At 45.7% G+C, this 11830-nt stretch overlaps 1 protein-coding gene across 1 annotated transcript; it reads right to left on the bottom strand.

The window, feature by feature from the left end:
- Positions 1 to 637: 637 nt before the first annotated feature.
- LOC104831735 (3 beta-hydroxysteroid dehydrogenase/Delta 5-->4-isomerase-like) lies at positions 638 to 10540 on the bottom strand. Its single transcript, XM_010567514.1, has 4 exons — positions 10492 to 10540; positions 9941 to 10163; positions 4281 to 4445; positions 638 to 1626 (listed from the first exon to the last, which is right to left on the bottom strand). The coding sequence occupies exons 2-4, from the start codon at positions 10092 to 10094 to the stop codon at positions 812 to 814; spliced, it is 1134 nt and encodes a 377-aa protein (XP_010565816.1). The 5' UTR covers positions 10095 to 10163; positions 10492 to 10540; the 3' UTR covers positions 638 to 811.
- Positions 10541 to 11830: the final 1290 nt, after the last annotated feature.

Raw genomic sequence — 11830 nt, 5'->3', positions numbered from 1 at the left:
CTTGACTCTGCAATGGAAACTCTTCAGTGACCAAGGCTGTCCTGCAATATTTTTCTCCGTTTCATCTTGTTGAAGCTGTTGTTCTGCTGGGCAGCCATCAGATTTATTGCAAAATTTCTGACTAGGAAAATGAGAATGGATGAGGAAGTCTTCACCTGAGCAAATCTCCCCCTTCTCTGCTTCCACAAACCGTCCAAAGTAAAACTATGTTGCACTTACATTGTGCTTTTGGCTTCATAATGCTTACAGTGCCCAAATTTGCTCTCAAGTTTGACTGTCAGGTGAATGGCACAGGAAACTGGGCAATGCTCTGAAAAAGTCAGCAAGATCTGTAACAGCTTTTGCAATCAGGTGGCTTCTACCTGCTGTGTGTTTGGTAAGGCTGGCAAGAGCTGAGCGAGTAGGGTATGGCTGAGTAGTATACATTTATAAATTGTAATCATAGTTCTAGGACAAACTGTGCTTTACAAAAGCCTTAAAGGTGGCGTGGAGTGAAAAGCAAGGCTGATGATGTGTTCACACTGTGGACTGTGGGGAGTCTTACTAAAATAATGTCTTTGTGCTGCACAAGATGTAGAAGTGGATGTGGACTATGCAGGAAAGTTACCCTGATCAGCCTGTACTCAACAAACAAATTAATATTTCACTTTTATTTATTCTGGGTTGGGGCAGAGAGGCTGGGGGGGATGAGGGGACTGTTACACAAAGTCTTCATTTAAATGCTTTGTGGTTGTCTGCTGCTGCTGTTCACCCAGCTCTCCTCTGGCTCAAGGCCCTACTTGTTTAGCCAGGTCTCAGCTCCTCTTAAGACTTAGGCAGCCTTGCTTTTCAAGTACTCCCTTCTCTGTGGGACCATGGAAGCAATCCACTGAGCAGTGCACTGCTTGGCCTCTTCCCACGTGTAGCGAGGCACGTAGCCAAAATCCTTCTGTGCTTTTCTATAAGAGAAGGTGAATGGGGTGTTCAATAGAGTGACCAGGTGACGGTTGGTGGAGGGGATGTATCTGACAAAGGGCCGAAGCAAGAAGCTCACGATCTCCAGCAGCAGCGAGAAGTAATACAACATTGTCAGAGGCATGGGGAGCCGGGGCTCGATTCCAAACCCCAGGTCCCTGGTCAGCTCGTAATTTAGATCTGCATAGCTCATATGCGGAGTGTCATCTGAGATGTAGTAGAACTGCCCCCTGATGTGCTTGGCTTTCTGCGGGACTTGCAGGGCTTTGGCTGCCTGCACATGTGCCCAGGCGATGTTCCCCACGTACACGGGGTTCACAAAAGCCTCCTTCCTGGAGAAGCGCAGGTAGACATTTTTGTTCAACAGACACTTATCCAGATGACCTTGAAGAAACGGGCAACCTTCTCCAAAAATGTACATGGATCTCAGGGCGCAGGTCATCAGCGTGCTACCATCGTTTAGCACCTGGCCATCTGCTTTCAGCACAGAATCCTCTGCCAGTCTCTTACTCTGGGCGTAAGGAGATTTTGATATACTCTCATAAGCTGTATCTTCATCACCATTGAAAATTGGGTCACCTTTGCAGTTTGGGCCTGTCACTTCTATGGTACTGGTATATATGAAGTGCTGGACATTACAACGGACACATGCCTCCAGCAGTAGCTGAGTACCTTCAAAAGAGACACATGCATGTCAGTCCAGAGCTCCCCAAGCAGGAAAAAGTGGGCTTTTTAGATCAGAAACAGCACCTCTGGCCTGAGCTTGGCCAGATCTCCCCTCTCTGCAGCTGGAAGAATCCTGTCCTGAACTGGGCAGCATCTTCAGTGAAACTGAACCTGCTCTGAATCTGTATTTAAGCGGTATCAGTGCACCTGCTGGAGTTAAACAAGGATGAACACTTGGTCTTAATTGCATGTCGTGGGGGGGGGTTTATGCCAAGGGTCAAATTTTGCTCTTGCTTAGGTTAGCATGAATACTGATTACAGATTCAGGGGCTTGTGTCCGTTGGTTGGATTGATGTGGCTTAAGGCAGAGAACCTTCAGAAGCTGCCCCTCTCATTAGGTACAATCCATCCTGTATGCTGAAGCCCCAGTTTTCCGGGCTCGAGGTGCTGTTGGATGGTTTGCTAAGCAGGGACAGAATTAATGTGGGACCTGAAGGTTTGCTCCAAAATCAGCTTCACCCAGTGGAAGTCTATTCACTATTCAATTGGCTTCAGAGGAGGGTTTGAGGAGAAAGCTCTTATGTCAGAACAACGCACAATACCATGTAGTCAAAGATCATAAAGTGCAGCGAGCAAAGTGATGTTTGTGTATGTACGCCTCCTCCTTTTTCTGCATATTCTGTCTTTTACTTGCAGTAATACAGGATTTCCTACTTTTAAAATCCTATCATAATGCTTTCATTGAGGGGAGCAGAGGTAAGCTGGCAAGTTCAAGGTCTTTCAAATAGCCAGGAGGGTTAAGCTAGGCAAGCACATTCAAGGGGGAAATAAATACTTTCATCTTGCAAGTCTATGAAGTACATAGCAGTGTCTTGGTTGGTCAGAAAGCCAAAAGAGCATCAGAATGTAAATGGAGGGAAATAAGGAAGAGGACTGCAGTATTTACTGACTAACCTTAGGGTCAGTTTGCTCTAGGAGCAGGACTGGCATGTGCTTTCATTCTACCAAATGTTATCAGCCAACCATCACGGGCCCAGTGGGCTTATTTCACCCACAGGCAGACTCTGATGGGGGGGATCTGAAGGATTTATGAAAGCCTAGATACTTTGTGCTTAAGTCTAAACCTGCCAAAAGGAACGATGGGACAGATGTAAACAAACTCTCTAGCTCTGACTCCAGCTCTTTTCTTTCTGCTTTCTGCTTTTGGGACATTTTAGTATTTGTCTGGGGTATTTTTGTTGGGTTGGGTTTTTTCCCCCATGGGTTTAGGCAACACATTCTGCCATGAAAAACAGATTGTAGCAGCAGTATGGTCATAAAGAGAGAGCGTTACAAATCCTGTTTCTGAACTACCATCCCTGTATATTTGTTTTTCATACTACCCAATGCACAGGTTTACAGGAACTTGCCTTCCTGCTCTTCCCTCCTGGCAGGGACCTAAGAAGCTGCCCGCTGGGCTCTAATTTGTGGTCACTGACAATTTGTGGCTTTGAGTGAGCAGAAATGAAAGGGTCTGGAAGCTGAATGTACAGGCAATGAGCCAGGCTAAAACAACAAAAATGTCATCCTGCTGTTTTTAAGGTGCGTGTAAGAGACAACTCGACTACAAAGAATGCTCTGGTGAGTAGCCAATATTTGTAAAAGTGGTGCCAGTGGAAGTATGTTCCTTATTTTTCCATGAAGAAGCCCTTTACCTGTGGCAGAGGGGAACAAAGAACTAGGAAAACTACTAATGTAAATAAGACCATCTTCCCCAAATCTTCACCAAGGAGCTGAAGCAACACAGCCAGGGAGGTCAGCGTGCATGCAGGTTAGGCACTACCAGTTCTCTGGAAGGCATAGAGGGTTTGGGGATCAGAGGGAGGGGGATAAAGTTGATCTTTTAGTACGTATATTTCAATTTCTTGGCAGCTGATGCCACACCGGCCATTCCTAAGTCAAAAACTTCCCCCTTCATCTGATCTTTTCATGAAGAACAGGGGCTCCTTAGTAGAAGGGGAAATCCCATCACAGAGTGAGAAGTCACTCAAACCCCTCTCTCCCACAGCCTTGAGTTCGTTGGGGGATTTTTGATGATAAGCTGAAGGTAGGAGAGCAGCTGCTCCTGTGAACTGCATTCATGCACACACAGACATAATGGCAAATGGGAGGAAAAGAAAAAAAGGAGGAAGAAAAAGAATAGGAAGCAGAGCGCCACAGGGGCTGGATGTTTGCTATAATTGCAGCGAAAGCCTGCAGTGTTTGTAAAAATTGAATACTACACAGGCAGGGATGCTGTATGGGGAGGGAGAATAAGAACCGATTTCTCAGATGCGCACAGGGATTTCAAAGGTGAATTGCTTCCAGACAGGTCCACTGAGCATAGCATTATGGCTATCCCCACTGAAGGCAGAGCCTGTGCAGATCTCAGGATGGGCATATGTGAGTGCTGACAAGCGTGAATGATCCTGCAGTGCCCTGCAGTGGAAGACCAGTGCACACTGGGTGTGGAAAGGGCCAGCGCTGCACATATGCTTTGCACTCACAGGTGTGGCTGTGCAAGATGCAGAACGACCCAGTTAATCTGGCTCAAAAATACAGGTCAGGTGCTCCCTCTCCTGAGCAGATGATGATCGGGACATAGTAGACATGGGTTTGAGAAAGGTGCTTCACCCGCTCACCTGTTACATTGACTTCCCAGAGCAGCTGCTTCTCTATGAGGCCCAAGGTGTCAATGATGGAAGCCGTGTGGATGACGACGGAGACCCCCTGACAGGCACGGTGCAGGAATGTCACATCTCGGATGTCTCCTTCCAGGATTTTCACCGCTGTCTTACCCTGGAACGCTGCAAGGGCAGTAGAAAACAAAGCAAAAGGCCTTAGAGGCATCCTAAGAAAAGCACGGAAAGGAGCGGTGAAGGGCCCTGTGGAAGCTGATGCTGCGCCTGGGAGGTGCTGACCGCCCAGGCAGGGGAGCGATATTTTAAGGCTGGGAAAACAGAAGTTATTTTGCAATGGCTATATTGTCAAGTGCTAATTACAGTGCTATAGAAGTCTATGTCGCACTACCTACTGTATTTTTGGAGCCAATATTCAACATGGTTCTTTCTTGTTTTCTTTTTTTTTAAAGAGAAATCTTTCTCACTGCTAGCAAGGACCTGAAGCTTCCTTCAGGTGTGACTATTTTGAAGTTCACAGGGGGAGTAGCTTTAGCTATGCATGTTCTGGTGACTGGCTATTTATAAAAGTATTAACCCAAGTATACCAAACAGCCAGGGACTGCATGCTCCTGTCTTCAAGGTGATGAATGAGCTCTCGCCATGCACATGCGTGCACACCTATCTTCTGCCCCTTGACCTTGCCTATATTGCAGGTCTTCTAATACATACAGTTCTGACACATCTTTTTTATGTACCTCAGCCAGGATTGCTGTGCCTTTTCTAACTCCAGCTCTGGCTCCATTTCAGCGTGTGTGCTGTGGGGTCATTTCTAGCATGCACATCTTTCTGGTCCAAATTTGAACTCTCAAGGCTGCTCTCCTGAGCTACCTCAGCCCTGACTTGCTTTAACTCCTGGTTTTTAAGCCCTATCCTTCCCCAGCAGCTAATGTGTGTGACCTGGATGCAGTCTTCGGTCTCGGAGCCATCCTTCCCTTAAGTTTTGCTGGGCAGAAGCATCCTTCATACAGCCCAGAATCACACTAACAAAATTGAGCCAGCGCAGGACGATCGCCTGGAGAAATGTATAGTCCGAGGCGATGCTGCTCTCCTTGGAAGCCTGCTGGCCTGGCTGCAGCTCTGCCATGGGAGAGGAGAGGACTTTCTCAGCGTGACTTACAGCTTTTCAGGAGGTGGAGGCATGTCCTCTCATGAGCCTCTGCTGTGGTTGCACTAGAGGGCTCCCCAGGCACAGCTACTGGGAAGGGACTCTGCACAGCCAGAGCGCTGGTCTTCTTCCAGCACAATCAACTGCCCATTTTAGATAAGAGAAGAACCTGATTAATTTATACAGCTTTTAGACTCAGCCTGACTGAAAGCTCGTGTATCCTAGTGCTTTGTGACCAGCTCCAAAGCAGGCAGTATTTCATCCCTTGTCTTTAATGGGGGAACACTAAGAGAGACAGCTGCTGGGATCTGGAACTGAGTGGGAGTGTCTTTTAAAATGGGTTTTATCTCATTATCTCTGTAGCACGCTAGAATGTAATCCTGTATTAATTTAACAATTATTCTGATGCAACAGGCTTGAGGATCTTTTTTTCATCACAGTCAGTTGGTCTGAGATGTGAAATTCGTGAAACATTTACAAAACAGTTAGTAAATCTAAGAGTTACTGCCCTCCCAGCACTGCCACATGCTCTCTTATGCTCTTTTATTTTACAGAGTGCAGTCATTTCCTAGGGCTCCGTTTCCAGAAGGTTTACACTGACCTCTACTTGTATGGATGCAAAAGTGTCAGACTGTGGGGCTAGGCTTTTTGTTAAGCACCTGGCAGTTAGATTTGCTCTAATAAACATTAGTCTTTCTACAGCGCTTAGGCTGATGTTATCCATGAGTAAGGCTTTGTGGGGTTGCAGTAATCCAAAGGACCGAAATACGTGGTTTTCACAATGTAAATTCTAACATGTGGCCCCTTCAGAGTGATGCCTGGGCAGGAATTAGGAAAACGGAAAGTTTTTACATGTGAAAATCAAAGCTTTCAGGAAAAATACAAAAGATACCTGTCCATTTCAAAGCTGATCACAGGGACAGTTGGTATCAGTCACTAGAAAGCTGCTGTCTAGCTGCTTTGCTCCTTGTTTGGGCTTGCAATTTAAATTGTGTGTGTGATATGAGGCAGGAAAGCTGCTCCTCCATTCCACTTTACCCAGCAGAAGTTGCTGTGCTAAATACAATACGGGCCTTGTCCACTTTACCAGCATCAGCTAGATGTCAGGAATCAGCAGATTGATCTTGTTTTGCTCTGGGAGAAGAGGAAAACTACAGGTGAGCTTAGAAGCAGAGAGAGGAAAGGATAAAGGACTGACAGACAGCAGTTTCAGTCTGAGATGGACAGGAGAGAGAAACCTGATTTCCATCTGCACAAACCATTGCCCAGGGATCAAAAAAGCACATGTGTGTCAGGTGGAAGGGGGAGGAAAAGAATAAATTCAACTCAGCTCTCCATTTTCTGTGTACAGTGATTGTGAGAAAGTACCTACCCATTGGGAAAGCTTCTTCTACTTCACCACTGGTTTCTGTGTCTTCTGAGCTGTAAGCAATGCTCCCTGCTTGGTATGGGGTAGTTTTTGCTTGGAAATGCAATGACTACTCAATAAAATTCAGTGTCCTGTTGTGAGCAGTGTCTGACTCAGAAATCCACTCAGACTACTTGCCCTAAACTGTCTTTCTCTTTTCTATGTATTGTTTAAACTTCAAGCAAACAGCAATGTCTGTGGGACTTTTAGCTTGAATTTCTTAGTGCTCTTTTATAGAGGTCCTAACAGCTGTGGGGTGGGTGGTGGGGAAAGGCACTCCTCATGAGAGGTTAACTGGATGGTTCATTAAAATGGTCTACTTTGTGTATTCATAGGAGAAAATGAAAAATTGCAACTTATTTTCATTTGTAAAGGGTAGAGCAATTTATTGGCTTCTTTGGCCCAAGGAAGCTAAAATGTTTATTCTGTTCCCATTTCAGCTACTGGGATGTTCTGTTGCTACTCTGCCTTTCTGTTTTGAATGCAGTGATAAAGGCAAATGAATGTCTGCAAAGTTGCGCAAAAAGCTAGGAGGAAGTTTCCCAGAGCAGGAACTTCCCCCAGCAAAAGTCCTGGAAAAAACCAACATTCCTTCTCCCTCTACTTTCCTTCTACTTTGAAGCAGTACTGGGTTAGCAGTACAAAAACACTCAAGGCTCAAGCATTGCACAATCTATAAATGTCTGTCTCTGAAAAATGGCATGAAATGAGGGTTCAGGGAGAAAGGGGAGGGATGTACAGAGAGATGAGGCAAGGGGGAATCAATGCTTTGAAATAGTGAGAAATCCTCTTGAGAACAACCTAGGAGTTTCCAACTTTTCCAGAAGTGCCAGTGCTATAGTGAACAAAACCAGAATTGCATAAGTGGAAGCACAGGAAAGGCAGAAAGATAAATTTGAAGTGGAGATGGGAGGTAGGAAACCCAAGGCGCCAAACTACTATGTTCAATGTGACGTTCATTCTCAACCACACAGTGTAACTGGGTGGACTCCAGCTCACAGCACTTGATATCGATTGGATCATCCTGGACTCCCCAGGGCTGCGGAAGACCGCAAATGCCACTGTTTTACGCAGACTGAGTGCGAAGGTCAAGGTCTCAGCAGTAAAGATTTTTGGACAAAAGAGGAGTGTCCTTGAGTGTCTCCTGGCACAAAGAGCTGTAACTTACACATACTCCTGTGTCTTACTACCCGCAGCTCTGACTCTGCAAAGATATTGCAAGTAAAAAGTGCTCAAGGGCTTAGTGAGAAAGAAACCCACTCAGCTCTGGTCCTGGCTATTCAAGAAATCCAAACAACATACGCTGGCAAGTAAAAGTCCCTGCAGTAAAAATAACACAGGTCAGAGGACTCCAGCCCCACAGTTTTTGCAGCAGCCCTGCATTTGGAATAGGAGTCACTGTGCTAGAGAAGGGCTTGAAAGGGAATGGCAGCAAAATACTTCAGGTAGTCCTGAGCACAGACGCTGGCAGGACACTTGAAGAGATGTAGCTACAGAGGTTGGTACAGGCAGAGGGACTGCCAGTCAAAGTGCAGGGCCTAAGGCAGTTCAAACACATCTGAAATGCCAGCCTGTTGTTCCTACTACCTGTTTGTGGGGGGAAAATGGCTCTGATGATAACTGATTTTTCCCTTCCTCCTGCGCTGGTCTGATAGGCAGCAGGGATGCTGCAAGAATAGGAGAGGGAGTGTCTGGGCTGTCTTCAGTGGAGGAAGGAGAGAGGGTAAGGAAAGAGGTCCTAGAGCTTTCCTGTTAACAAAAAAGGAGCAGCGAAACCTTTGCTGCAGCCCAGCCAAGGTTGTACACACACAAACCCTCATTTTCACTCCCTGGGAAGCTCCATGATCCCCACAAAGCTCTCCTGGCCTGAAGCAGCGCGGGTGCTTCTGTTGCTGCCCTGCTGCCTCAGCGTTAAACCACACGTGCTCCTGCTGCTGCAGCTGCAGGTTTTGTCACTGCGGGAACTGCCTGGCAATCAGAGCTGCTGCAAGGCTCACGGGCGTCTAGCAAATCCTCAGTGAAATGCTGAATGACATTTAATGAGGAGTTGTATAAAACCATCCTAAAGGCTTGTGCAATTTGCACCGGGTTTATGGTGGACTGTTCCTACACTTTGATGACGCTTAAATGCTTTATAGAAAGAAATATACAAAGATTGTGACTCTTTAGCAAATCGTATGGGGATATTCCATAAAGGTTCCCATATAGTTCCCTGTATAGAGGAAGAGTAGCCTTGAGGTTAAGATGTGATGGAGGAAAGCATTGCCAAGTAAATGTGATGTAAGGACTTAAGAAGTTGATCGAATTTAGGTTCCTACACGCCTCTTTATAGATATGCTCAGGATCCCAGGAAATGGGACTTTTAAAATATAATACTCTGAGCTGCTTTCCCCGCCACAGACTGTTTCTGATGCTGGGCATATTGCTCATTTGTGCTGTCTCCAGTCCATTCAAGAAGCCAGAGTTCTGACTTGCCCTTTGCAAATGGACCCTGTCTCTTCTGTGCTTAGCACAAAAGGATTCTGCTCTCCAGGTGACTGCAATAATGTTAATAATAACAACAGATTTTTAAGATACCTCATCACAACTCTCAGCCAGATGATCATTATTAACCAAACTAATCACGGGTTGAAGAAAACCATTAGCATTTACACCCACAACTTTGCCACTGCCTTCTAGTCTAGCACATCAGAGCCCAGGACAGTATGCTCTGGGTTACGCTGACGTCCCCCTTTGCCCCCCCAGTATAGCAACACTTGCATTTTCCTTCCCTGCAAGCAGAAGCATGAGATTTTTGCACTAATTTTTGCTCTATGTGTTTTGATGTAATAGAAGTCGGGTTGAAGGCAGCCTCTTTACTGCATGAACAGTACATAGGTCTCTTCCAATCTAGAGAAGCCTCGGGGTCTGGCAAAGAAAAATCTTGCTTTTATGTTTTACGTCTGATTTCTGTGCTGGAGGGAGAGGGAAGGATAAAGCAAGACTTCCTTGAAATAAAACCTCTATCTGCAAAGCTGGTTTGGATGAGAGGTAAAGGCTTCCAAGCTGTCCATACGAGACAACAGCACATATACCCACAACACATAGTCCTCACGAGATGGTACTTACTTCCAAATCTGCCAAGTGCTTCATTGCTAAAGGCTTTGTCTAGCAGTCGGATCTCAGCCAGCGCCTCCTCTTCTTCCAACAGCAAGTGGACAATCCTCTGACCAAGAAATCCTCCTGCTCCTGTCACCAGGCAGCTTACTCCAGCCAGGGACATTGCTCTGGATTGCTCCTCGGTGCCGAACTGGCTGTTTCTTGAGCTTAGAGCGGCCGGTTCACCTCCTGCCTGAGGAAATGAACACATGACATCACCCTCGGGGGTCTTTACAAATCAAAGGGTGTTACCAGAAGGGGACACTACTGGAAAAGAAACTCTAACCCCTACATTAAACAACAATTTTTAAAGCATGTCTTACTTTTGCTAGCTATTACTATTCAGAAATAGCCTACGCATTTTTCCATGCAAAGAAAAAAACTCTTTACAAATGATTACAAACTAAGTAATTAACAAATCTGAAAATTCTCTAAATCAAAGCCAAACAAACCCCACAAAAGTCTGCCTCAATCCTTGGTTCCACCTCTCTAGCACTCAAAAGACTGTGGGGGAGATTTGCCTGTATTTATATACCGCAGGGCACAACCTTGGTCATTTTGCTTCCCCTCCCTCTCGCATGCCTCCTTTGCTGCAAAAACGAACATGGTGCTTCTACCCCCCCCACGAGGAAGGCTCTGGATGCGGCGAGGTCTGAGCCTAGATGTGGTCCTGCGTGCCTAAATCCTCGGAGGGCAAACCCTCATGCTGATAACTCTCTGTAGCTGCGCTTGCTTGTGTAATATGGTGTTAATATGAAGGTAGAGAGCATTAAAATTAAATGTACATAGCAGGAGTTGCTGTTTATAATGGTTTGAGAAGTGGCTTCTACTGCTGTAGTTTTTTTGGATACTGTGCTCCCCCATTATAGCATGGGTTTCTCACTCTTTCTAACCTCTGGGATTTTGTATTTGTTCAGTATACTCGAGGCACTGGAAATAATGAAATTGTCTAAGGTACCACTGAAGTTAAATTAAAGCTGCAGTAGAAAAAGATTCACCTCTGAAATGCCTGGTGTGAGATTACCTAGTTAAAATAAGGCTGCGGCTGGCTGTTTGTGCCTTTGCGGTGAACTATGTCATTACTTTTTACGTCTCCAGAATACAGGGAAAACGCCCAAGTGCTTCTCCCTAAGGTTTTACTCCAGTTCTAGCAAAATTCTTTTCTAGTGTGAGACTGGGGCAGGGCTTAGGCATTAGCCTGAAGCTCCTAATACCTGCGCTGCCTTCCCGGGTCTTCGTGTACGGTCAGGACATGCTGGCTGGAGCTTTATTTTCTGTCTCCTTCTCTCTCACAGCAATAGGCAGATATCCCTACTGAAGCAAAATGATAAATAGGCAGCTGCCTTAAGCGAGAAGGAAGCTACAAAGCAGCCCAGCAACACACTAATTAGGCTGAAATCACTGGAAAGGGGATCACTGATTTCAGGCACAGCTGGAATGGATGTCTAAAAACGCTTTGCTTGCATTTGTGCAACTAAGTCCTAAACTCCCTTTTTTTATTCTGTCATGAATTTTGCTCCCTCATTAAAGAGAGCCCTGGAGACAAGCTATAGAAGCAGCACCCCCACATTGTTACTTTTTTAGAGCAAAACTGGGCCTCCAAGTGACAGGAGGAAAGCGAAACCATTTCTGTTGGAGGAGAAAAGTTTCTAGCTAACACAGATGACAAAGTTTTGGCAACTGTTTCAATCACAGTGTCCTTGAAAATCTTCCCTTACCCCAACAAAGAGTTAAAAAAATTGTTATCAGTGCTTCTTTCCTTGGCTTCTCTCAGGCAGGACCTTGACGTTGTCTGTTCTTATCAGAAGCTGCTGCAAATTAATTTTGTGCAGTGCATGCATTTTGCAAGGAAAAATAACT

The sequence above is a fragment of the Haliaeetus leucocephalus genome, unplaced genomic scaffold (genome assembly GCF_000737465.1).
Source record: "Haliaeetus leucocephalus isolate CR32 unplaced genomic scaffold, Haliaeetus_leucocephalus-4.0 Scaffold228, whole genome shotgun sequence".
Taxonomy (NCBI): Eukaryota; Metazoa; Chordata; class Aves; order Accipitriformes; family Accipitridae; genus Haliaeetus; species Haliaeetus leucocephalus.
Note: the sequence above shows the minus strand (reverse complement) of the source record. Positions and strands in the feature narration are given on the sequence as shown.